The 24974-nt window shown below is 41.2% G+C and overlaps 1 protein-coding gene across 3 annotated transcripts in view; it reads right to left on the bottom strand.

Annotated features, from left to right (window-relative positions):
* The window catches only part of ptprsa (protein tyrosine phosphatase receptor type Sa), a 185894-nt gene that overhangs the window by 20187 nt on the left and 140733 nt on the right, over positions 1 to 24974 (bottom strand). For 2 of the 3 annotated variants that reach the window (XM_078258753.1, XM_078258754.1), the window contains exons 14-25: positions 24064 to 24657; positions 22939 to 23033; positions 22291 to 22541; positions 21944 to 22031; positions 20805 to 21017; positions 20398 to 20555; positions 18316 to 18431; positions 13348 to 13395; positions 8809 to 8906; positions 6473 to 6596; positions 3669 to 3844; positions 1478 to 1597 (exon numbers count right to left, since the gene is read on the bottom strand). In XM_078258753.1, the coding sequence (XP_078114879.1) occupies positions 1478 to 1597; positions 3669 to 3844; positions 6473 to 6596; positions 8809 to 8906; positions 13348 to 13395; positions 18316 to 18431; positions 20398 to 20555; positions 20805 to 21017; positions 21944 to 22031; positions 22291 to 22541; positions 22939 to 23033; positions 24064 to 24657 (2081 nt within the window). The remainder of the gene's footprint in view (positions 1 to 1477; positions 1598 to 3668; positions 3845 to 6472; positions 6597 to 8808; positions 8907 to 13347; positions 13396 to 18315; positions 18432 to 20397; positions 20556 to 20804; positions 21018 to 21943; positions 22032 to 22290; positions 22542 to 22938; positions 23034 to 24063; positions 24658 to 24974) is intronic. The other variant, XM_078258755.1, reaches the window with a different exon arrangement.

The raw sequence follows: 24974 nt of genomic DNA, 5'->3' as shown, positions 1-24974 counted from the left end.
CTTGCTGAATAAATGAATAAATGAGTGTGGTAATTAAAAGCAAACTGACCTAAATCTTATTTGCCTTTATTTTCTTTTGGACATTCCCTGTTTCTGCAGTTGAGTCATAATGCATGGATGTTTTTGGTGCTTGGCTGCTGGTTTTATTTAAATGTCTTTGTTTTTGTTAAGAATTTATCAGTAGACAAAATTTAGAATCACTGCAGGATAGGCATACATATGGATAGGTGCCAGGCTGCTTTGTAGATGCACAGTGTGTGTATGTTTGTGTGTGTACTGCCAGCTTCTGATACCTTATACCTTACACAAATTCAACACAGCATTTTTTTCCTCAGAGATATAAAGTGAAAACAGCTCAGTGAGAAATCACAGCAATTGCTGCAGTTATAAGGAGGAGGGAGACGATAGAAAAAGAATCCGATCGGTAGGTTTGATGGGGGCTGAGAGCGGTAGAATGTAAATGCAGCTGAATGTCTACCAGCATACTTTAAAGCACCGTGGCAACTGAAATGTTACCAACTTTGGTGTCACTAGTTTGCCCTGGTGCTCACTGTTCCACTGACACTAATACCAGGCTAAAAAGGCAGCTGTGACTTTAAGTGTGGTGTTATCTGGCTGGGTGGGGTCAGGCATAACCATGAGGTGTGTGAGACTGTGAGTGAAATTGATTTTGCATGTAAATTTCCAGTCTTTTTTTTTCCTGTCTATGTCTTAGTGTATGTATTTACATGCACGGTAATGTGTTATTCATGTCTGCAGGTGTGTATCTGTGTTTCGCATCATATTGATGCATGTGTGTCAAAGGTATGTAAATTCACATATTTGGATTTTGTGTGCGACCTTCACTGTATGGTTGTGTATGAGTGTGCATGTGAGATTACATGTTCAAATGGTTCATCTTAAGAATGTTTTTCTTCCGTGTGCAGACTCTGTATCTGCCTGTGTGTTTTAGTCTTTCAATTTGTGTGTGTGTGTGTGTGTGTGTGTGTGTGGGCATAGGAGCATGAGAGCAGTCTGCCAATTATGTATATTGAGTTTCTCTTTTGCTCACTTTACCTAAGTGCTCCAATTTGGCAGACGCACATAAACAGATGATCTATTGAGGAGAGAGAGCTGAACAAGGTAAAAGGGGTGGACTGGAGGGACAATGAGGACGAAGGGTTATTTATGTATATAAAACAGCACCCGTTTTTTGCAATCATTTTTGTCGCCTATGCTGTGTATGCATTTTTTACAAGGTGTAACCCATGAACTGTTTACTGGACAGACATTAAATATGGATATTGTTATTCATGGTAATCCAACTTGATAGTAAATATAAGGGCTGTATTGTATTTGCTTAGACATGCTTAAGCACTGTCCACTTTAAAATTCTCTGCATGTCTTTGCTGGTTTGTTACTGCAGAAGAGCAAAGAGAAGACAGCGGTGGTGTCCATATGTACTGTATGAGGGAGGGAGAGAGAGAAGTAATCCTACCTTGTGCAAGGAGAAAGTACGGACACAGAAAGTGGCCAATTCTATGGTGTCCAACAGGGTCACTTGGGTCATACCATAGGTTTCTGTGCCACGACTGGGCCAGTACTGGTCACACTTAATCTGGAAGTAAGAGAGAGAGACAGAACTGTGTCACATTCTAATAAATAGTAGTGTCTCCACTGATGAATAAGACCACACACATAAAAGGAGGAGTACAGAAAAAATGTAACCATGCCCGCTCTCACATAATAAAATGCACTCACGCACCATTCATAAAGCAAGCCTCCTGTGGATTAAACCTCCATGCGGTGTTGACAGAAACACCACGGTAGCTTCTCTTTATTTCAAATCTGAGAAATGACACTATGCAGCCTAAACTGATGTCACTTGACTGTCATAGCAACTCCACTCTTTCAGCTTAACTTCAGTGGTAATCAGTGTGCAGGACTGTATTGTACATTTAAGGGAACATAATAACTGTACAATAAATTCTTAATTCAATATCTGTCAAAATAAAAGCCTGATTAAGTGTTATAATTTTCAGATTGTCACATAGCATATATTTGAGTAAGAATAAAATGCCACTATTATAAATAATTTCTCTGTTTTTTTTAGCTGTTTTTGTCCAGTGGTTCTAGAGTATATCTGAAAACGCAACACCTGCTACCCCATCCCTCCCCTGTCAGCTCACTTAATAAAGATTCATTCAATATGGGCTGTGACGTGCCGGCGGACATCAAATGAGATGTGACAGCTAGTGAGGGAGATGTGCTGCTCTGCAGCTCTCTCCCCCATTTCCTGCTCAAGCTGACACTCAAGTTCGACTGCCCGCGAATCTTGATCACGTTTGGCAGCAGTGGAACGCGCATGTTAGGATGGAGGATTGGTAAACAATTGAAATGAGATACAGGGAGGGAAAATGAGGGAAGACACCTGGGGTGAGTGAGCCTGATGTTGACATAGGTTTGAGTTGACAAGATGAAACATCATGGTTGGCTTTTTGACATTTAGACAAGTCGACTATGTGATAGCAAAGAATACAATCTTTGCAGATCTATCCTAAGGGTGCACTCACACCATGTGGCTTTATTTTTTATATCTGTTTTGTAGCGCTCACCTGCATTTTCAGCTCATTATTTAGAGAAAAGGGTCATACGACAGGCCCTTTGTTTCATAATGACTAGATACCACTAAGGGCAAACAGAACTGATATCCAACTATCAACACTTAAAAGGCCTCCTTAACAGTTCCAATGTGCTTTCTACTGATTCACTTTTTCATAACATTTTCCGTTATTAATTTAATAGTTTGTGGTTGTAAAGTGCTGCTGTTGCCTTTTTACAATGAATCTTTCTCTGTTCTCTGCAAGAGTTAGTTGGCTACGAAATAAGTGTTTACATTATAGGCACAACTCAAAAAAGACTGTTTGTAACTATGAAAAGTGTTCATTTCCAGCTCATGGACACCAGGCTGAGCCCCTTTCAAAGATGTCTAAGGAATACACTTCCTGCACACCTTGTGGCCACTTTCCATGGACATAAATATATGAAAAGTAAAAGAAAAACAGAAGTGGACTAGTGTGATCACATCCTGACATCTAATTTCTCCCTTCTGGGACTAAGCCACTTTGCTCTGCATGCACTTTTTTCCCCTCTAACTTTCACAATCAACAGATGGTTGTGGGAGGCACTGGTCACAGGAAAAAAAAATCTGATTTAATTTTAGTTTCCAGCACGGTGCACTCTGAGCACTAAAACTTGCTAAGCTCTCAGTACTGTAGGGAACAAGCAACAGCTTGTCGTTTTCACTGCAGATAAGGAGAGAAACGAAAGCCAATATACTCCCAGTGGATATGCAGCCGACCTTATCAGATGTGAACAGGTAGACCGTCTTTGACTTACTTTTATCACCCTCCCCTGCTGCTTTCACCACCCCATTCAAATTTGTACACATCTCTGAAAGCAAGCCATCTCAAGATAATGAAGTCTGATTACCTAGCAATAATGTTCAGTTGTGAAACTAGGAAATCACTGTAAAGCTGTGCTATTTTCAGCAGCTGTTGGTCTTGTGAACCAGTGATTTATTTTGAGGTTTATTTAATAGTGGTTTGTAAGGTCACTGCAGGGGAGCTTTGAAAACCTGTCAAAAACAGTGCCCAGCGTCAGTCCAAAAATTGGTTAAGTGGACTTACCCGTGACTTCTCCTCCAGCCTGGTCATCATTACCACAGTGGCTGCTCTCTGTTCCCACACCATCCTCCAGAAGTCCCCGAACGTCTCTGGTAATGGACCCTGGGTGGCGATGTAGGCATTCTGCTTCCTGTAGCCATCAATGTAGTTGGCGTTGATATAGTCGCTACCAGTGATACCTACATAAAGACCACAGCAAGAAAATATTTAAAAAAAAAAAGTTTTCCTCTTTTAATCCATTTTCTTCCTTCATTTCTCTGCCTTTTTTGTTTATTTTACATTATTCATTATTTGCACCTTTTCATTTTGTGCTATCTGCCTCAATAATTCCCAGTTTTCACACACAATAACCCTTTTTTTCCTAAATCAACAAAGGTGTAAAGATATTAGACTGAAAAAAAGAAAACAAGTAAATTGCCTATGTAATGAGTTATCACACCTTTTATAGTTGCAACGAGTGGAAATTGGCTGAATTCAGTGAAAATGTTGGAATTGTCCAGAGAGCCATTGTAGTGACTGTGTCAGCTTTTGGAAATATTCTAGGTATTATTCTTGCTTTTTATTATTTATTATTATTGTTTTGAAACCACTATTTCAAGACATAGTACATTATTAAATGAGATGTTAAAACAGTCTCACAACCTTTCTCCCCCTCTGCCACTGTACAGCTGAAGGAAACCTTAGTTGTTCTATTTAAATGGATTCAAATGCAGCCACTGGCTCACAGTCACAACTTCCTGGTCTGCTCTTTTGTCATTTTCTTTTTCTACCTCCGTGGTTCTGCCTCTGTTTCTGTAGATATGTCGTAGCAGCCTACATCTGATTTACCACCACCACGGATGGAGTGTTCTTGTAGATGGAGGATAGCGAGGAGTAAATCAGCCACTCAACCAACACAGCCGGGAGGTAGATCCAGCTACCATCCCTCTCAGCCCGCTACCATGCTCTATTGCACACCGGTCCACTAAATCTAGCCGTAAGGAAGGCCTCCACATTGCTGGGTAGACGAATGTGTACTGGAAACATAATGACAAGGATGGTGTATACAGGACTTGTAAGCTCTATCGCAAAACCTGACTGACTGCATGTAACTATCAAAGTATTCTGTGGCATCCTTTAATGTGTCTGCAGCGGTAACTAGACACTTCAAAGCTAAAATATGTAGTTCACTGCAAGGCTTTACCAGGTTTGCTCATGATACCAAGTGTCAAAGTTGTGTAACTATGAAACAAGCTATTCAGTGCAAAACTGTTGTCAAGCTTGGGGGAATCAGGGTGTTGTGGTGGTGTGGACTGTCCTGCATCCAAAAAGGCAAGGTGTCCCACAGTTTTAAGTTGTTCTAGAAAACAAATGTCTAACACTGAGCATCTGACAGTGATAAGACAGAACATTACCCATCTTTATTTCACCAACTTCCACAATCCTGTCAGTTGAAAAGAGATTTCAGTGTGGCAGCATCAGTGTTGGAGAGTCACGTCTCTTTGACTGACGTCTCCTCACTCAAGCGACAAACAATGAAACACTCGACTGGGCTAATTTAAGAGAGGAGACGCAGTGAGGACAACAACCAGGCTGGAGAGAAAGAATGAGATAGAGGAAGAGGGGGAGAGATGGAGAACGAGAGAGAGAGAGAGAGAGAGAGAGAGAGAGAGAGAGAGAGAGAGAGAGAGAGAGAGAGAGAGAGAGAGCGAGAGAGAGAGAGAGAGAGAGAGAGATGGGGGGGAAAAGAACAAAGAAGAAAAGAGAATGATCGAAAGAATAGAAAAAAGACAGGAAAAGAAAGGCAAATTCTCATTCATTAAAATGGATTCCACGTTGCACAATTCAACTGTGGTGCCTTGGCTTTAGTCATAGCTACGTGAACAGAGAATGGCAGCGTGCATGAATTGTTCTACTGCTGCGTCTAATGGCAAAATCACTGCAGTGTAAAATAGAAATTTCAGACTTGATTAATTTATGTATTTATGAACGAGGCATTTTTCCCTGGGATAATTTTGTTATGCATGTTGTCGCACCCTCAAATTGGCCTGACTACTGCGAGATGTCAAAATGTAGTCGGAGCAGTTAGCTCACACAAAAGGAGAGTACTGTGGAGTTTGGCACTACTCTGAGAAGTCTGGAGCTCTCCTGGTGATGCAACGCCAGAACAATGTCAGCGGTGAAGGGTGACTACCTCTGACAATGTCCCTTGAAATTTAGTCGTGGAAGAGTTTTTCTAGCTCTGAGATTCTCAGTACTGTGTCTGTGGGCAGTTAGAGGGAACTCATGAGAGTGGGGCAGATCTGATGAGACAAATGGGACGGTGTAAACACAAATTCCTGCTGGGAGCTAGGTCCAAAGATGAGCTGAAACAATCCCCCCAAATATAATATAATTCCACAAAACTGCTTAGCTGCTCAGGACCAAGCTGAACTGAAACTAGTCCTCGGTTTAGCCTCCAAAATGTAGTTCTGTTCTATACATTTACTGGTTGCTGCTTAACTGAATTTGAACTGCACACACTATAAATGATTTAATATATTTTAAACGTTTTATTCTATTTTGCTTTATGTTACTGTGTTAACTCAAAATACTTGTCTAATCCAGCTCAGTCTAGTGTAGTTATTCTTCTTATTATAAAAGTACTTCATTGTATTTAATGTATTCTATTATGCACTGCTGTGCACTGTTCTAGTTTTGTCTTCCCTGTCTAGTCCCATCCGGTCTATCCAGTATAAATTCCTAATTACTTTAAATGACTCTGTAATTATGAGAATTTCCCAAATGAGGTGGTGTAGGTGCAGAGTGTTAGGACGGCTGAGCCTTACCCTCGATGGGAGCCAGGATGACGCGAGAGTGATCGTAGGCAATGACGTTGGCATAACGATTTTTGGGCTTGTTCACCTCCAGGTTGGAATGTTCCCAGGTGAACTGCTGGCCTGGATCGATAGACTGACAGAAGCAGAGACAGGCAAAACATGCACACACAAAGAAGAAATCAGAAGAGCATTGGGAGGAGCAGAGCAATAACAATACGACCTGAATGTTATCAAAGAAAGAAGAGAGGGAGGGGGAGAGGGAGAGGGATTGAGAGGGTGATTTCCCCAAAGGGACAAAGAACGTGGTATCATGAAAATCTGCTCACTGCCTGTTTAAATACTCACAGCAGCTGCACACACACGGTACGTTATCAAGATCATTAATGTAGCGGCTGTACAGTATAATGACAAATAACAATATTGATGAAGGCGGCTGCTCTCCCCCTCAAGGAGAAGGCGTGGCGTGAGGCCAGACACACGAGTGAAAGACAAATTCAGCCTCCTCTTTAAAATACAAGAATTCCAGATAAATATCCTGTTCTTTTGTCAGGTTATTTAAGTGTTCCATTAAAATTCGCTGTTTGCTTATAGGCGTCTGGCGCTTTGTTGGTGTGGGAATGGAGGCTTGAAGGGGGGCTGCAGAGAGAGACTGAAGCTGAATGAAGTCCAACTAGAAACCTGATTCAAACATTTCAATGCATTCATTACAGCAATCAGAGCTTTAGCCTCTTTCCATCGGTTTATTTCTTTTTTTCGGCCCTCTCGTCTCTATCCCTCTTTCTTTGTCCCTGTTTTCCTTATCTGCATCTCTCCATCTTCAAAGTCTTACACTTTTTTGTCCACATTTCTTTCTCTCTTTATCTCTGTCTCCATCTCCTCGGATGTTTACACTCCCTCTCTAGCGCCCATCCTGCAGCTATTTTCCCTTTATTTCCATATTAACTTAAGCCTGAGTATGTGTGTGTCTGTGTGTGTGTATATATATATACACACACACACACATACATACATACATACACACACACACACAGATTGGGGTCACTTCCATGAAACATCGCTATATTGATATATTAACACCACATCTGTGTAGTCCAAACTTTTCATAAGTCTATACTGAGTCAGTATCGTCAGGTAAAACTGTGGCTGCCTTTTCATTGCCGTTTGTATGGCAGATTATCTCCTCCTCTTCTCCGCTCTCCAGCTGAGATGCCGGTTCTCTCTCTCCCCTCACTGAATCCTCATCATTAACCAAGCCTCCCCACCTCATCTCTCTCCCCTTTTCCCCTCCATTTTTTCTCCTCCCTCACATCCCGCCTGGCTAAAAACCAATCAGTCAAAGCCCCGTAGAGCTGCGCTTGGCAAGCCAGGGCGCCTGGACGAGCAGCCATTCATCAAGAAAATAACAAAATTAAAATTACACTTCTCTATTTAATTTGGTCATTTATTTTTCCTGGGGGGTGGTTTTGTGAAGGGGCAAGGGGACAGAGAGAGTAGAAAAAGACAGAGTGGGAGAAGAGACGAACGGGCGGTTTAATGTTCTCTTAAAGCCAAGTAATTAGAAGTTCTAGTTTGTAGCAAAGCGTCAACTTTGGCATTGTATCTCTCATCTGTCTTCCCCCCGAATGAAACAAGCTTGTCCACTTGGTACATAGCCCGGATGCGGATTTATGAATAATAGATAACCAAGAAATACTGGATTGCTATGAGAAGTCATTATCCACCAACATCCCCCCCGGCAGGCATGATGACAGCAATCCATGCTGGGGTACCTGCTTCCTACCTTAGCCTGGCGTGCAGCGAGGCGACAGGCACAGTGATTTAGGAATGGCGAGGAGGGGATATTGCTTGTATGCAAACGAGAGCTGATTCAGCACTCCTGATTTCTAATCAACTCTGGTGTCATTTATAACCCCTTGCGGTCTCAGAGCTCAGACAGCTCAGTTACCCCCTCTCCACACACACACACACACACACACACACACACACACACACACACAGAGTTATCCTCATCTTAAGTAAATGTTACTAAAGCCTTAAATCTGTAATTTCTGTTCTTTAAGATTTCATTTTTCAAATAGAGACGTCCCCAAGTTCTTTGCGTTTCTCCTCAGTTAAATGTAGGTAGCTGGTTTCATAAGTAAGCTAACACATTTTTATTTTTCCGCAAATATATTCAACCATTTTCTTTTCCCTCCTGCTTCCTGATGTAGGACTGGATGCATTACAGTAGAATGATTCTTTTATTTAGCAAAAAATAACATTCAGGAATTGCAACAACCTGCCAAGGGAAATTTTATTTTAAAACATTACAATTGTCTTTCTTTGCCACTTCGAGGCCCACATACCTCATATTCCTGGGAGAGCTTGAGGTTGTCGTTGGCCTTGAGAAGCTCTGTGTGTTCAGCCAGCTCTGAGATAGGGATGGGAGGATGATTCATCATACCTGCTCGCCAACAAATTGAGAGAGAAATTCCACACAGGGAAAGAGGACAGAAAGTTCATTAGTACAGCAGACAGGACACGCAAGTTCAACACTTAACAAAGCACACCATTTATGGATGAGAATTTGTTGCTTACTAACAATGGAAGTTGGGTTTTAGTGGTGAGGAAGCTTTTGCAGAACATGGTAAATGTCACACACAGAGAACATGTATTGACTGGTGATGTTATAGGCACTTGATTGGACCAGGCCAGAGCTCAAAAACAGCTAAGTTTGTCGAGCAGGGCTGATTGATTATTTGCCAAGAAGCTGGTAGCATGCACCCACAGACCAAATTGTAGTACAGCTTTTTCTCAATTGTTTAGACACATTTTCTGAAAGCATACCTTGTATTCTCAGAACTATACACATAAAATCCAAAAACACACACACAAAAGGCAAAACTCCACAAATCCCCTGCAAAAATGAAAGTCTGCCTTCAAAACAATGTTATGTCTTTGCAAAATGTCATTTTGTGTTCAAATGACACACACACACACCATCATATGAATAGATATTTCTAGGAACCAGTTGAACACTGATGCTCAAAATTAAACGTTATTATGAATTGTTAACACTATTAATTTTTAGGAGACTTATGCCTTTTGCATGTTCAGTGCAGTGCTCTGTTCCATTTTTATACTCAAAAAACACACACATATGCACTGTAATATAAATAAAAATATGTGTGTTGGTTGTACTCTCTGCCCAGCCTCCCTCATTATTACACCAAAGTGGCCCGACTCTCATCAAAGATTATGGCTCATTTTGGTAATCTAATTACCTTTCCCTCCCTCAATCTAATTGAACAATTGTGCAACATGCGTTTGCCCATGTAAGGAGTCAAGAGTGGATAGTAGGAAATGTAAGTTTAGCATTTTGAATGTCAGTGTGCTGCATGTGAACATGTGACAAGAGATGTTAATTAAGACGAGTGTGCCAAATGTAGACTAACTAGTCTGTTGTGCTTTGAAAAAAGTGTAGTTTAGAACTGCAATCTGAGTGTAAAGTGGAAAATGTTCTTGTATTTTAGCAAAATTGGTTCAGGGGGTTGGGACATTAGCTACAGGTTGTGCTCATTGTGTCACAAGTACCAGTATTAGCGTGTAAACAATTGAGAAAAACTTTTATTCCCACAATGGCAGTGATGCTGACAGATAGACTGACCAATTGGACCACCGTTGCTTTGTGTAGCCAGAGAAAAACATTCAGAGGCATCAATACTTTTTAATAGTTTTGAAATTAGTTAAAAATGACACAAGATGAAAAAAAACTGATGGTAAAATCACAGACAAGACATAAAACAGCAATTTTTAGTCTTTGAATCAATGGAATGCTTATTCAATTCAATTAATAGTGTCAAATCATAACAGAAGTTATCTCAGAACACATGTTGACAAAAAATCCCTGTGCTCCTTTGAAGATAATCAAAAGTAATTTTCTTTCAGCATGACTATTATCAACAAAAAATAATTCAATTCTGGATTACTGGTTGGTGGAAAAAACTACTTTAGAAAAGGATGGTTTTAATTGAAGCAGATCTAACAAATTCAAGTCAAGTCATTACTTATACATGACTGATGCATTTTTCTTTCAACATTTATTACTTTCCGCACCATCCTTAATTAAAAGAAAAGATGAGATAGACACTATGCTGTTTTGATCTGGATCATACCAAACATGACCCACAGGGATACTGCATTACTGTATCCTTAATCTGTAATGCTCTTGTGTTGGTCTGTTGTTCGCATGGTGACAATTTTGACCTCTGTAAAAAGGCACCTATTCAAGCCCTGACCTGGGGGCTCATGGGTAGGGAGGTGGGAGGGGGATAAGAAGGTTTAGGAGTGTGAGTGATGCTGAGTGACACAGTGAGCTGCTCCATTCCAGCCAGCCTGCCAGCGCAAAGCAAGCAAGCTGCTGTTTCTACCCTTTCCTCCATCTGCTGGTTTCCGTAACCCAGTGAACATTGGCTCTAAGATGAACACCCCTTACCTCCAATATCACAAAATAAAACACTCTCAGTTACTTGTCCAGTACGTTCTCTTCCCAAATCCTACTGCCATTTATCCCAAGGAATTCCCAGAAAGAACTAGCTTTTCAGTTGGGAGGGAAAGTTGTGATCCTATATCCACTGAATATTGTGTCGCCGCTGCTACAATATTATCAGCACTGCTGTGCCGTCCAGTCACTAATCCATTTAGGAGCATAATGCTGAGGCCATGTAATGGAATATGGAGAAGCCATAGATTGTGGCTCCGTCCCTGCATGCGGACTGGCAATACTTAACGCTTTCCTATTTTTAGTTAAGAGGTCTCGCTTCCTGCCGGGTGACGAGGTCAAAAGTCGACAATATGTTAAAATCGTTTCACAAAAAAAGTTACTGAGATTTAATTGGGCGTGCGAATCGGCATAATCACATTAACCCTTCTTAATTTCCCTTTTCTCACAATGCTTACTCCCCCCCCCCACTGATGTTTTGGCTGCTTTTGTTGCGCTTAAGAGAGGGAGCCTACCTCTCTGAGCTGACAGTCTTCATTAGTAATGGTAATTTATTTTACACTGACAGAACAATGCAGCAGTGTCAATTACATGAAGATTAACAAAGATCACAATACATATATGAGACAAATGGAGAGGACACTGGATGCCGTGACATCCTCCGGAAAATGAATGGACACACTGCATTACCAGCCTACTTGACAAACACCAATGTCCTTCTTAATGATCATCAACATCATTTAAATGATGTTTACTGAATTAATAGTTTTCTTCTATCAGAAGGTATCAGAAAATACGAGCGGAATAAATAAATGCTTATGCAAATGAGGGGCCCTCAGTTCTCTTTGAGAGATCAAGAGTGGCTTGTTTGAGGGGAGATCAAAGACGGTGTGTGTATGTGTGTGTAGTTTACTCTGCGTGTCTTTATGTATCTTTGCAGGTGTGCATGAGTTACTGATATACTCAAACGCCATTAATTCCTTTCAGTTTGTGTTTACTGCCCACATTACTGTCTGCATGTATGAGTGTGCTAGTACGGTTGGAGAGATATATCAGGCCAAAGTGTTTACATATACATCCAAATAAAGCATGATGCCTTGCCAATGGAATAGGCTGAAGGTTATACATAGTAGTCTTTGTTTATATATAATGTTTTCCGGAAACTTGTATGAAAACAATTTGAATCCTTAAAACTGCTTAAATCCATTATTTTACCTTTATTCCACTTTGTCCTCCGCCAACATATTGCTATAAGTTGTCATGTTTTCATTTCATTCCTCATAGCTAAACCAATCTGTTTGTGCATCAATTTCTCTCTCTGAGTGCACTTTTCTAACCTCACCCATTTGTTTTGTTCTCAAGACAAATGAGTCGATCGCGCCTGATTTGTTCCTGTATTAATTTTGTCATTTACACACCGCACAGCACATTGCAGTGTTTATCCAAGAAAATATTTACTTTCAAAACTACGCTTCGTTATGACCAGTCCTCACAAAGTCACTCAAGGACAAATTGTTGTTATTCCCAACCCCCACTCCAAAGCTCTCATCTCCCCCCCCTGCCCACGGCTATTTCTCTATCCACGTACAGAGTCTTTTCACCACAATCAACAGCGTGATCAGCGAACACAGAAAAACAACCTAGCGCCTAATTACACGTTTCCAATCTCCCGATCCACAGTCGATATGCCTGAGAAATATAACGATTCTTTTTGATAAGCCACAGCAGTCTCTGTCGTAAAGCCTAATTATAATGTTGAGTATTTCCATATAAAGGGGAAGAAGTCTGTCTGTGGTAAGTGAAGAAAATAAAAGGGGCAAAAAAGGGGGAAGAGGAAAACCAAAGACTGCTTTTTCTCCCGGGTGATCCTTTTGCAATGAGAAGGGAGAGGGGGTGATCAAATGTCGAGCCATTGTTCGCCACCGCTTTAATTTATTCTGCTCGTTATCTCTGAGCTAAAGACCCCGTTACTTCAGAATAGAAATGGAGCAGTGGTGGTGAAGGAGGAGGAGAAGGAAGGAGACGGGAGAACAACAAGAAGGTGAGGAAGGGGAAGCAGAGAAAGAGGGATAACAGAGATTGTACTCCTGTAAAAGAAAAAAACACCTCTCAACCATCTTTACATCAGCAGAAGTGATCGTACAGGTTATTTTTGCATGGTGGATTAATGCACAGCCAGCAGCCCAAGTGAATATTGTGACTGACATCCAATTACAGAAAAAAAACAAAAACAGCCCAGTATACCAATTGAAACCAACATCAAATTAATTAGTGTTGAAATTTTGCTGCATAATGTGAAAAAACAAACAAATGCAAATTATGTATTTGTAAATGGAGGCAAGCGTGCTTAAAAAACAAAGATAAAGAAAGCTGGTACGCAAATGCTAAAAGCATAGAGACTAACTTTCATAGTCAAAATCAGCTTCACTCTGAGGACTGCTTAGACCAGAATCTGTAAAGAACAGCAAACATAAGGGAAAATGGTTTCAAAAGGCTGTAATGCAACATAAAATGCTATGTCAAAAGAAAAGTGTGCAAAATGATAAAAGGCCAAGAAATAAAACAAAGAATTTTACCATCAGTAAACTCAGACCTTTCTCAGGAAGGCCTGAGTGACAGACTTGAGCCCAGCCAGTCACACAGACATGAACAAGTAGGGCAAACATTTTCAGATCAGCTACAGCCCTCCTCAGGAACAGACTTGTTAGCCATTGGCAACCGCCTCTGATTCCCCTGCTGAGAAAACCTTCTGCCAAGCCCCATATCAACGGCACAGAGATCAGAGATAAGAAAATTGATTCGCTATCTCTAAGCTTTCATAAACTCCAGTTGGAAGCCCCCATTGACAGCAATAAGAAAGAGAAGGGGGCTTATGTTTCCTGGTGAAAACCACCACCAAACTCTGAAAGGTTCCTTTGTCAGCGGCTTGGTGCTGAGGCATTGGAAGTGAAAGGTGTGGAAAAGTGTCCGCATTCTTGGCTGACAGCTGTGGAGCCACAGCTGATGGGAGTCAGAGTTTTGAGGAGTGCGGTGATGGTTCAGTCTTATTTGCTCCAGAGGAGAAGTCCTCTGAGGCCGCAGCCAGCGATGCTATGTCCGGGTAGACTCAGGTCCAAGTCTTCTCAGCTGTTCAAGCACAAAGGAGCCATCTGTGACAACGTTAACTGGACATGTGGCTAAGAGATACAGTTTGATTGGATGCTACCAACCTGCCCATCAAGTAAAGGGAAAAATATTTTGCCAGGGCTGAAAGCTGAAATCAGATCACAGTGACACGGAAAGATCACATCTCCCAAAGATGGCAACTTTGATCCAAAGAATAATTCGTTCAAGAGCATGTATAAATAGTGGGACATGGAAGGCAAGGAAATCCGATTTGCAGGCAAAATGAAAAAAATAAATTTGTTTTTCTAAAATAAACTCCGTTCTCCTTCCCAAAAAGTCTGGTCCCAAAAACATAAAACATCTTTTTGATAAAGCAAAAACGAAGGTAAGTCATCAATTCCAGTTAGGAGCCAACATTAGTGGAAGGAATAAATGAAAACACTAAGATGATTAGGATGTATGTCACCCTAAAAACACTGCAAAGCTTAATTTTGCAAAATAAAAGTCGCTAAACTGAGTTTTGCTGGGTTTACCTTGCACTGACGTCAGACCAGTGGCGCCAAATGAGCGCAGAGAGATGAAGACATCGAACAACCCCCTCTCCCTAATTGATTTGTGACAATGACTAATTAAACCTAGCAGGGGGTGCTCTGATCCACTGTCTCCAAATGTCATTCATCACAGCAGGAGGGAGGCACAGGCGTGTCTGATTATGTTTATGTGTAAGTGTGTGCTCTGTGTGTGTGCGTTTCGATAGAACTGTTTATGAGGAGGAGGGCACGGCTGTTGCAGTTGTTGCTGTAATCTGAAGAAACAGTTATGTTACTGATGCATGCGAGTGATTGGCTGGTGTCCGTGGGTTTAGCAAGTGCGTGATGCTGTCTGTAGGAAAGTGCTTGACTTTCTACATGCTTAAATGTGAAAGTCAGTTCTTCAGACAGAATTATGGGGGCGTGAAGTGCCATATGCAATGCAGTATTGGAGGGGGGAGATAAAGAGAATCACAGATGGAGATGGCATGAATAGAAAATATATCAGAGATACATTGTCGAGTAAACCCAGAGCGAAACTCAGTTTACAATACCTGTGTTCTATTGGTGGCTGAACTGAACAGTAATGATGTGAATTTATATGAGCACAGTATGCCAAACTGATGATTTGAAGGTTGGGTTTTGAGATAAGATATACAGTACATCTATATTGCAGGCAGTAATTGTCATTATGATCACCAACTGTTATAGTTTACCAGTTTTTCAACTGAAATAGCAGGAAGAGTAAAGTAAAAGGAGAAACAGAAAGAAAAGGAAATAAGAGACGCTAAAAAAATGAGAGCGAGAGAGAGAGCGAGAGAGAGAGAGAGAGAGAGAGAGTACTGATAGCAAAAGGGGGGCTTGGTTGAGGATAGACAGTAGATATCCACTGAGTCGTGCTGCATCATTACTTTGGCCCCATTTGACAATTAAACCCCAGGCACCAATGAAGATAATGACAAAATGAGCCACTATGCGCCCCAAGGAGTTATGGGATGTCACTTTGAGGCTGTCACGTGGCACACACACACACGCACACACACACACACACACACACACACACACACACACACACACAATGTACACACTTCCTCTCAAACACATTAGCCAAGCTTAGCTTATAGGAAGCCTAATCAAAAACATATTTTTTGTTCCCTAGCACTAGGGGTCACTGAGCACACATTGCCAATGTGGCATATGCTCTGCTGAATTGAAGAGGCCTTGGATAAGTGCACTGGGAGTATGCTCATTTGAACAATGGTCGCTATTAGCTGATGGGGATGTTCACAAATGCTCACCGGCCCACTTAATTGGGCTAAAATGTCCATTCAAATTAAATTCCCCGGGTGTGGAGGAAACAACATCAAATTCTGCGGAACAACAGCAGGGCTGTCGAATGAGAATGCTGCTCATATACTAAGAAGCCTCAGCATGTATTGATGAAGGCTATGTAAAAGTGAGACTGTAACAAGAGTTTCTATTATTTAAGGAATGGAGGAGGACAGTTGAAGGCACATTGGAAAGTGCTGGAAGTCAGAGAGGCAAATAGCAGTAAATGGCCATTATAACCTTGTAAGTACAGAACCACTAATGAGGCTCTGAATGCCAGGCAAGCTAAAGATAAGGAGAAGTACATTGAACTTTCACATTTCTGTGTATAAGCAGGTTTGTGCATCTCCTTTCATCCTTGTGCATCTCTTCTCTGATGTAAAGAAGTCAGGTTTTTTTTTTCAAGATACAAACTCAGGCAGCATGACTGGTCTCCCAAAGAAGCTGAAGAGAAAACACTCCATTTCGAAATCTGAGCTTTTTGATGGAACAGAGACTGGCCATGGATGACAGATGGATGGTTGAGAGAGACAACTAGGCTAGGATACAGAAAGGCAGATGGAAAAAAGGGAAAAAGGCACAGAAAAGAGTGTGGATGTGTTTATTCCACCTCTAAAGGATTTACTCCTTTTCTGCTAGTGGCTTGGCCAGGTGGGAAAAACACATTTGAAATACAGTGCAAGTTCCTCAAAATGCAGAGGTCTCCTCTGTTAAATAAACTACCTGAAGAGAGAAAACAATCTAAACTATTTAGTGGAAAACTCACGATAATCCAAGACACTTAGCTTGAGGTAACGATTGTGGCTGCAATCCGATTTGTTTTAACTTTCTTTCACCAAAAACTGTAATCTGGCAGGATGAGAGGTTTCCAAATCTAAATAAAACATGCTACTTGTTTCTTTTTTTTCTGATTCAGACCAATGACAACAAACTGTAGATGCCATCGTAGTCTAAATCCCAGAAGGCTATATAACACGAAGACAGACAATAGATAATGGGTCTGAAAAGGAGGCAGGAGGAAGATGGAGTAGCATCAGAGAATGAGTTTGGGATCGAATGTGCTCTGTTGTTAACACCAGGCTTTAGGTCGGATGATCACCAGCCAGAAAGTGAGACAAAAGAGAAAGCAGGTAAAAACCCAAGAGAACTTCCAAAAAGGATTTGTTTCCACATCAAAACATTAAGTTCAACAACAGATATCCTTTGTTATTCATAAACGGCTATTTGTTACATGGGAACATGGCAAACACACACATATGGATTGCAGGTAGTTATGAAGGCACATAATGTCAAACAGAATGATGTGGGAGCACTTCATGGACATAATTTATGCTGCAGCGCAAATTTAACTTTAAGTTGCATCATTTGGGAATTGTTAATCTCTGTGTAGGCTGTGTGCATGTGCCAATGTTGCAATCCGCTGCCAAATATTGAAGCACATAACTGCACACGTTTTGTCTTACACAAATGAAAAAGTTTTCACTGTTAATGAATAATTTGGTGGAGAAGGAAGGTCTTCTGCAGGTGTGTCTTTATTCGCCCACAGTTACACAGTGTAATATGGCGGTAAACCAATATAAGCTTTAGATAGCCAATGATGGTAATTTTGGATTAGAGCTGCGGCTAATTAACATTTTTGCCAAATTTTAAAATGTGCTTTCCATTTGAAATGAGGATTTTGAAGTTGCTGCCACACTTTGTTATTTTGGGCGAAAACGTTTAAAGTAGCATTTGGTTTGCAAAAGCCACTGAAACAGCAGTCTCCATGAATGTTTATGTAGGTAAGTAGCTTCATAAAATTCAGTTGTTTTACTACAACTTTGGTCTCTTTCCAAATAAAACCTATAGATTGGCTTAATGTTGTACTAGATAACAAGCATGAGCGCTCCACTGGAATTAGAATATAAATCCAATTAGGCCAATGAAATACAAGCCTTAGATGGCTTTTTAACAGGCCAGCTTTTATCCAACAATCAAAAGCAGTTATTTGGAGGTCTAAATGAAGAACATTAACGGTTGCTATCTCAATAACTATATTTTGCAATGCAGAGCTACTTATGTTTTTACTTATCTATTTATTTTGTTTGTTAGAGTCAAACTCTTATACTACGCTGTAAAACGGTGTCCAATGCGTTCAAAATCTCTAGTCAGTCTCTGGTCAGCACAATGTTACATTAACCCAAGATCCAAGGTGTAAAATACCACAGCTTTCCTTAAATGCAAAGTGAGGAAGGTATCTTTGCAAGTCTTACAGGCTGTCACACGTACAGCTGGATGACTTCCTTCTTCACATCTTTCAAAGATTTTATGTAAACAATATTAGTTTATCTATAGCTATATATGTTGTTGAATTAAACAATGGGACTGTTTGTGTTCTTCAATGTATTTGTTGTGTGTTCTTCTTGTACCTGGAGTTTGGAAGTTGATGCGTCTCATCTCCACAGGGTCTGTAGGGTGGTGGGGTGTAATGTCTGCGTTGTTCAGTAGACATTTTGTGCGCGGCTCTGACTCTTTTCTTTTGCGGCTGGAGAGTAAGACAAACAAAGAGTAGAAAAAGGGGAAGACGTACAACAAAAACAACAGAATAACTTTCAGTGAACACTTAATCCAGCATAACAGTCACCACTCTCACTAATGAGGATACCTAAGCAACTCAGCAACTCCAACTGACTGGTAACTCAGCGGTTCAAGAACACTCAAGTGAAGCAAAACTCAAAAACAGCGGAGCAGAGAACGCGTATCAAGTGTGCAAAATTCTCCTTCACCCTCACTAATTAAAGGCACCTTTTTTTGCTGAGGCAGGCTATTTCGTCTTCCCCTGTAAAATGCAATAAAGTACGGCTAAACCTTACCTGTCAGGTTTGCTGTTTCCAGAGAAAGCAATAGGAGTCAAATAAATATATAAAGATGGTGAAAACACAACACACAAGGAGAAAGGGAGAGGGGGGAGGCGAGAAGAGAGATCAATCAATAGAGAGCAGTTTAAAATTCACAGGGGTCGCTGCTGGGCTCGCAAAATGCGAGATAAAGCTCATCAGCATTTGGAGGAGGTCTATGCATGCGTGTGTGCTCATGTATCAGTGTATGAGAACAAGTGAGAATTCAATGAAATGTGCAAGTAAGTGCAGACATTCATGAGCCTGTGTCGGTGTGTCTATGTACGTGTGTGTGTGCTTATGTGTGTGCACTACGGTGCAGATACAGATGGGGAAGGGGAATGTCAGGGCCAAGGGCAGACCCGGGAAACACTATTCACCAGGGAGAGATGGAGAGGGAGATGGGAGAGTTAGGGGGACAGAAAGAGAAGAGAGAAAAAAAGAGAGATCCAAGGAGAGATGTTACTCTCCCTAACCACAAAGACTGAGGTAAGGCAAGGTCAGACAGTCAGGGATCATCTGACAGTAGCAAGCTGTACGTGTTGCTTACACTAGCCCCAGCCCCCCTTAAAATAATTCAGGGTTCTTCCCTGGTATGTAGGGCGACCTCTTTCACTTCTGTTCAGTTGGGACTTGCAGTCACTGAGACTAAAAGCTACAACTAACTGTAAAACAAAGGGGAGATGTTTGTTCCAAAGCCCCATGACACTGAGGAATAGTACATTTATTTAGACTTGTAACAGGAGGAGAGCTGCATCCTGTAAGGTTTGTTAATGCAGAGTTTGGTGTCCACCACTAGAAAACAGGGTCACTGACTCCTGAAAAAACTATTAAAGCATACATTTAAATTAATAATGGTTCAAAAGACTACTAAGTTACTTGGGCAACATAGGAAAACACCTTTATGGAGTATTCTATCCAGATTAATAGCTATTATTTGAAATATAATGTATACCTATTTAAGAACATATCTGTGACATCTCTTGATTGGTAGATTGTACTATTCTTAGTCCAGTTATTGAGCACCATCTCAAAGAATCTCCTCTCTTCTTTTTCCAACCCCCTCACTTCCCACAACCATCTTTTTCACAAGAAAAGCTCTTTCATATTTACATGCAACAATGTTGTTGGGTTTTTGAATATCATGCTGCTACGTATGAATACAAAATATAAGCCCCTTTTTCAACATGCTCCTTAACATGCAATTATTTCCCAATCGCCCAATTTCCCTGTAACACTGCAAAAAAACTGGTTCAACATCAAATGACAAGAAAATGTTCACTGTGTGTTGCTGGATTAGAAAAAACAAACAATGAAATTTCCAGCACATTTACCCTAATTCCAGAAAAAAACATGGATCACAAATATGTTGCTTGTGTAGAGCAACAATGCAAAATGTTGAATTCCCTGCGTCTCTTAATGATAAGAGGATGGTTATAAGGGTTTCCAGAATAAATCATTCTATACTGGCCACTCAGTACAAAGTGGCAATGCCTTGTACACTAAGTGTGAGTGTTGTTAGTTGATGTTGAATAATGTTATTTTTACACTGTCATGTCTAAACAAGGTCCAACTGCATTCTCCACAAAAACTACAATTTCCAAACCAACTCACTTTTTATACAGGAGAATGGCAATGACGATACAGATGATGAAGACCACAGCGAGGACTGGGCCCACCACCCATATGAGTCCGTCACCAGTCTCTAATGGCTCCACCACCAGCTTGGGAGTGATCACTGTGTCGGTGTAAGGGCTGGTGGCAAACATTTTCTGAACAGAAAGAAGTTTACATAGTATATGAAACACAATCCAGGTTACAGCATGGTATATGCATGAGATGAAGGAAGTTTCCGACCTTACCAGCAAAAGCTGGACAAAAATGAAATGTATTAGATTCAGATGAACAAAACTGAAGTGAACCATGATTAAATGAGCAGAAGTGAATTATTAAATCCACTCCGACAAAAAAGCAATTGACTAAAAGTAAGTCAATTGAACTGTGTTGAACTGGTAACTCACCCCAGCGGTGGCATTGAGTTCAGCCAGCAGAAAGAAGACATACTCCTGGCCAGGTTCAAGAGGCTTGCTCTCACAGCTGCTGTGGCGGTAGTCAGATCCCACCATGAAGCTTGAGGGCAGCTGCCTGAAGCAGGCTGTGATGTAGGGCTTCCTGTGGTCCAGCTGAGTCAGCTGACGACGTGAGCGACGCTTTGGGGTCACCTCCCGTAACAGCTGGATGAGGTGAAAGGGCATTAGTTTACGTTTGTCTTTTTCTGTGTGCTCCTTTTGGTATTCACTTGTGTTTTTGCAGTTTCTACAACATCAGTCCCAAATAGACTGATATTTTTTTAAGAACTGAGAACGACTAAGTCTGAGCTAATAATGTTTTCTGATGCTGTCAAATGTTTGTTTATAATCTGCACAGTTTGTACACACAAGATTAAATTTAACTAACGTAATTTGGCTGCATTACTGGTGATCACGTTTTTCCAAAAAAATTAATGAATTTAAATTGTGAATTTAAGTGACTATTCTGTACAAGAACTAGATTCCTTTCAGTGGACTGACTGAGTCCAAAGAAAGCAAACTGTAGGTCTAACAACACCCTTAGATTCAAAAAGATGCTACTGTAACTCTTTGGCAATGTTCCATGGAACCAGGCTCCAATACCCATCATTCCATACTGCAGATAGAGGCAGGCACTAAGCAGAGGGAATGTGTGTAATCCCAAATCCAAAAGGGATGGTTGCTGGTGATCTGGCACTCAAGGTGACCTCGAGCTATGCTAAGAGTGGGGGAAGACTGCAATTCTCTCTTCTGCATGCTTGGGGGGATAAATTAGCATAGCTGAGATGTTGTTACGTTTGTGTTGTGTGTGCTGATTTCTGGTACATGTACAATACAATTTGCCTAGCACATTCAAATATTGATAACACAAACAAGTGTCTCTGGAATCCCTCCCTAAAAACAAACCGTTTTGCCACTGGAAAGAAAAGAATACAGTCTCTTCGAAAAATAATGTGTTATTGAAGTTTTGAATTTGCCTCTTCCGATTACATATGTTTAATTCTCTTTGACCCAGAGCACCCAATTAACCTAATCATTTATGTTGAATAACCCAGAATAACCTCACACCTTTTGCTTTCAAAATATCCTACCTCTTCCATGTCCATCTCATCAGGGTTCTTTAGGTTTTTGGCTGTTCCTGAGGTCCTCTTAAGTGGCACCACAACCACATAGAAGGTCCTGGCAGTTAAGATAAAAAACATTGGCCACAGGGTTGACAGGAAATTGAAGTGGTAATTCAATACTTACAAGGGTACTAGCAAAGTTCAGCATGTCTCAGAAATCCTAAGACCTAAACCCATTTCAACATCTTAGGCATCTTGAGATCTCAATCCATATCACATCAGATCTCAAGCATCTAAATTAAACCTTAAACATAAATACCCCAACTCTCAAAGATAATGCAGACAGAACCCATCTTTTAGCACGCTATACTCACTTTACATCCTTGGTATCGACCGGTGGGAAGGACATGGTGGGCATGTTGTCAGGCTCAGCGTAAATGTCCAGCTTGGGTTTCTTGACCAGGATGAGTGGCGCGGTCCTGGCAACCACGCGATGTCTTGGCCCACCGTCCATGCTTTCTTGGCAGGTCACCCTGAACTCGTAGGTGGTGTTGTGCTTTAGTCCAGTGACGAGCACCCTCATCTGCCTGGCGTCCACATCCATCTTCTGACGGTTGTACTCAATCTAGAGTTCAATAGATTGTCCAGGCGTTTAATCCATAATTGTTAAGAAGGATTGTTCATGTTGGTAGGTCAATAGATTGTTGGTTGGATAGACAAGGATGGACAGGTAAGAAGGTGAATTTAGGTAAGAACAGATGTAGGTAGGAATGCCTTACATGAGTCCGGGAATGGATATGTTGTAAATGAGAATGATTGAGAGGTGAATGATTGCACTGAAATATGCAAATGCATTTAAAAAAAATTACACTAGTGCCAAATCAAGTCATTTTCAATTTCAGAAAAACAGATGAAAATGAGTTCTAAATTTCAGTGGTATTTTCAGAAATGTTTTTTTTTTTTTATATTAAAACACATCTCAACTGAGTTAAAATGTGTTTATTGCACAACATTAAACTCACCGTGCATTTGTATGGAGACCTGCTTTCAGAAAACTTCCATGCAATGACCACTGTGGTCTTAGTGGCCCACTTGACAGTGAAATTCTTTGGAACATCTGTTGAGTGGACAAATGCAAAAAACATTTTTTTTAGTAAATCAAACATGTTGAGAGACCAAGGAAAGAGAAACAAAAGAAGAACCTTGGTTTAAAAGAAAAGAAAAGCGGTTGTTCCCCTGCAACGTTCATCTGGGTTGGAGAGTGAGTGTAACGGTGAGTTGTGATTGGCTGTGAGAAGGGCAATGCCATTGGTTAAGACACACAGCACATAAGACTCATGGACAACAAACCCATGGAGCACAAGGGTCTGCCCACTGGCTAGCCATCGTGGGTAGTGCCAACCCATCTCAACACTGTATTTGAACCCATGACTACTTGAGGTTTAACACCTGACCCATGTGGTCCCAGTGTCAACTGTTCCTACGCCTCGGCTGAGTCTGGGTTGGCACTGCCAACCTGCTGCCAGACGGGCATAGAGACAGACTCAAAACACAGCATGCCAACAGTCCTTAGCAGTGCATCTGGGGGATGCCATGCCACAAACTGTCCCACTAAGGGACAGGGGAGAGGGAAAGGAGGAATTAGGAAAGGAAGGGGGTTAGGAAGGGGGGAATATCTCAAAACAAACCCAAAAATAAAATAAATAACCAAAATCAGCTTTCTGTCATCTTAGAATAGTCCAAACATACTCTTACAGTGACTGGTTTTGACTGAGATCCTACCTTTCTTTTTTAACTGGGAATGTGAGATGGCATTAGCTGCGTGAGTGTGCTGGCAAAGGGCTGCAATGATGACTGACAGGAGTGTCTGATAAAACAGCACTTACCTTAAAATTCTAGGCTGCTCTCCTCTTTCTCAAAATGACTGACTATAACTTACTGTCTTGGGTTTTACCTTGTTTGGGTTAGTGAAGTGAGTATCCCACGGCAAACAATTTTAATATCAATCTTTTCTCTTTCTTGAGGAGAAGTGAAGGTGGTTGAAGGAGGGGGTGGGGCAGTATTCATTTTTGTGTGGTAGCTGATTTGTTTTAGCCAATTTCCAACCCCCTGTCAACCGGGTTGAAAAAGAAACAGGCAAGCCCTACCTGTTGGATTAAAGGCCACCGTCCGATACTGGATAGGTGGGCTGTAGGGCCCTGGACCTACACTGGTGTGTGCACGTATTTTCACATCATACGCCGAGTTCGGTTTGAGGCTGTTGAGAACATAGCTGGACTGGCTGGGGGGCAAGCGGAGCTCCTGCGGTGCTCCTCCGGTACTAGTTTCCTTATAGGCCAAAGTGTACTCTGTAATTATCCCATTTCTCTCCGCCAGCACGGGAGGAGACCAGGACAGCTGCACTGAGCAGCATGTCACGTTGGAGCCCTCGTCAATTTGAGGGTATCCCCCTGGCGTATTCTCAGGCACACCGAGTTCTACCACAGCCTCTTCCCCAAAGCCCCCCCTGCTCTTGGCTGAGACTTTAAAGAGATAGGTGGCCCCCCGGTGAATGTTGCCCACAGAGTACTGTCGTTCTTGGGGACTAAATTCAAGTGTGGCCAAAGGAGAAACATCTTTCCGTCCAAACTGAAGCCGGTAACCCTGCAGGTCCATGCCATTGGTGAGATCTGGAGGGTCCCAGCGGATCATAGCTGACGTCTCTGAGTCCTGAGCCACTGACAGATAGGGTAGACCAGGCACTGGATAGACAAAGAAATAAAACAAATCTTAATTTATGTACTTTCCAGTTATATGAAGATCGATAATTTTCAAAAGGGACAGGTTTTAATACTAAACATACTAGAGTAGTTGTATTGAGGGAACTGTTAGTGCTTTTTACAAGGCAAATACTACTTTTGTTATTCTATTCATATATTGTCACAACCAGCAATGCCATCAAATTAAAAATAAGAGTCATTCATTTTGTATAAATTATTTGTTTTAACAATTATGAAATACAGTTTCAGTTAATCCTTATTCACGAAGCAACATATAGTTTAGAACCAAACAGTTGATA

Source organism: Sander vitreus, chromosome 9 (assembly GCF_031162955.1).
Source record: "Sander vitreus isolate 19-12246 chromosome 9, sanVit1, whole genome shotgun sequence".
Classification (NCBI taxonomy): Eukaryota; Metazoa; Chordata; class Actinopteri; order Perciformes; family Percidae; genus Sander; species Sander vitreus.
This window is presented reverse-complemented; position numbering and strand designations above follow the sequence as displayed.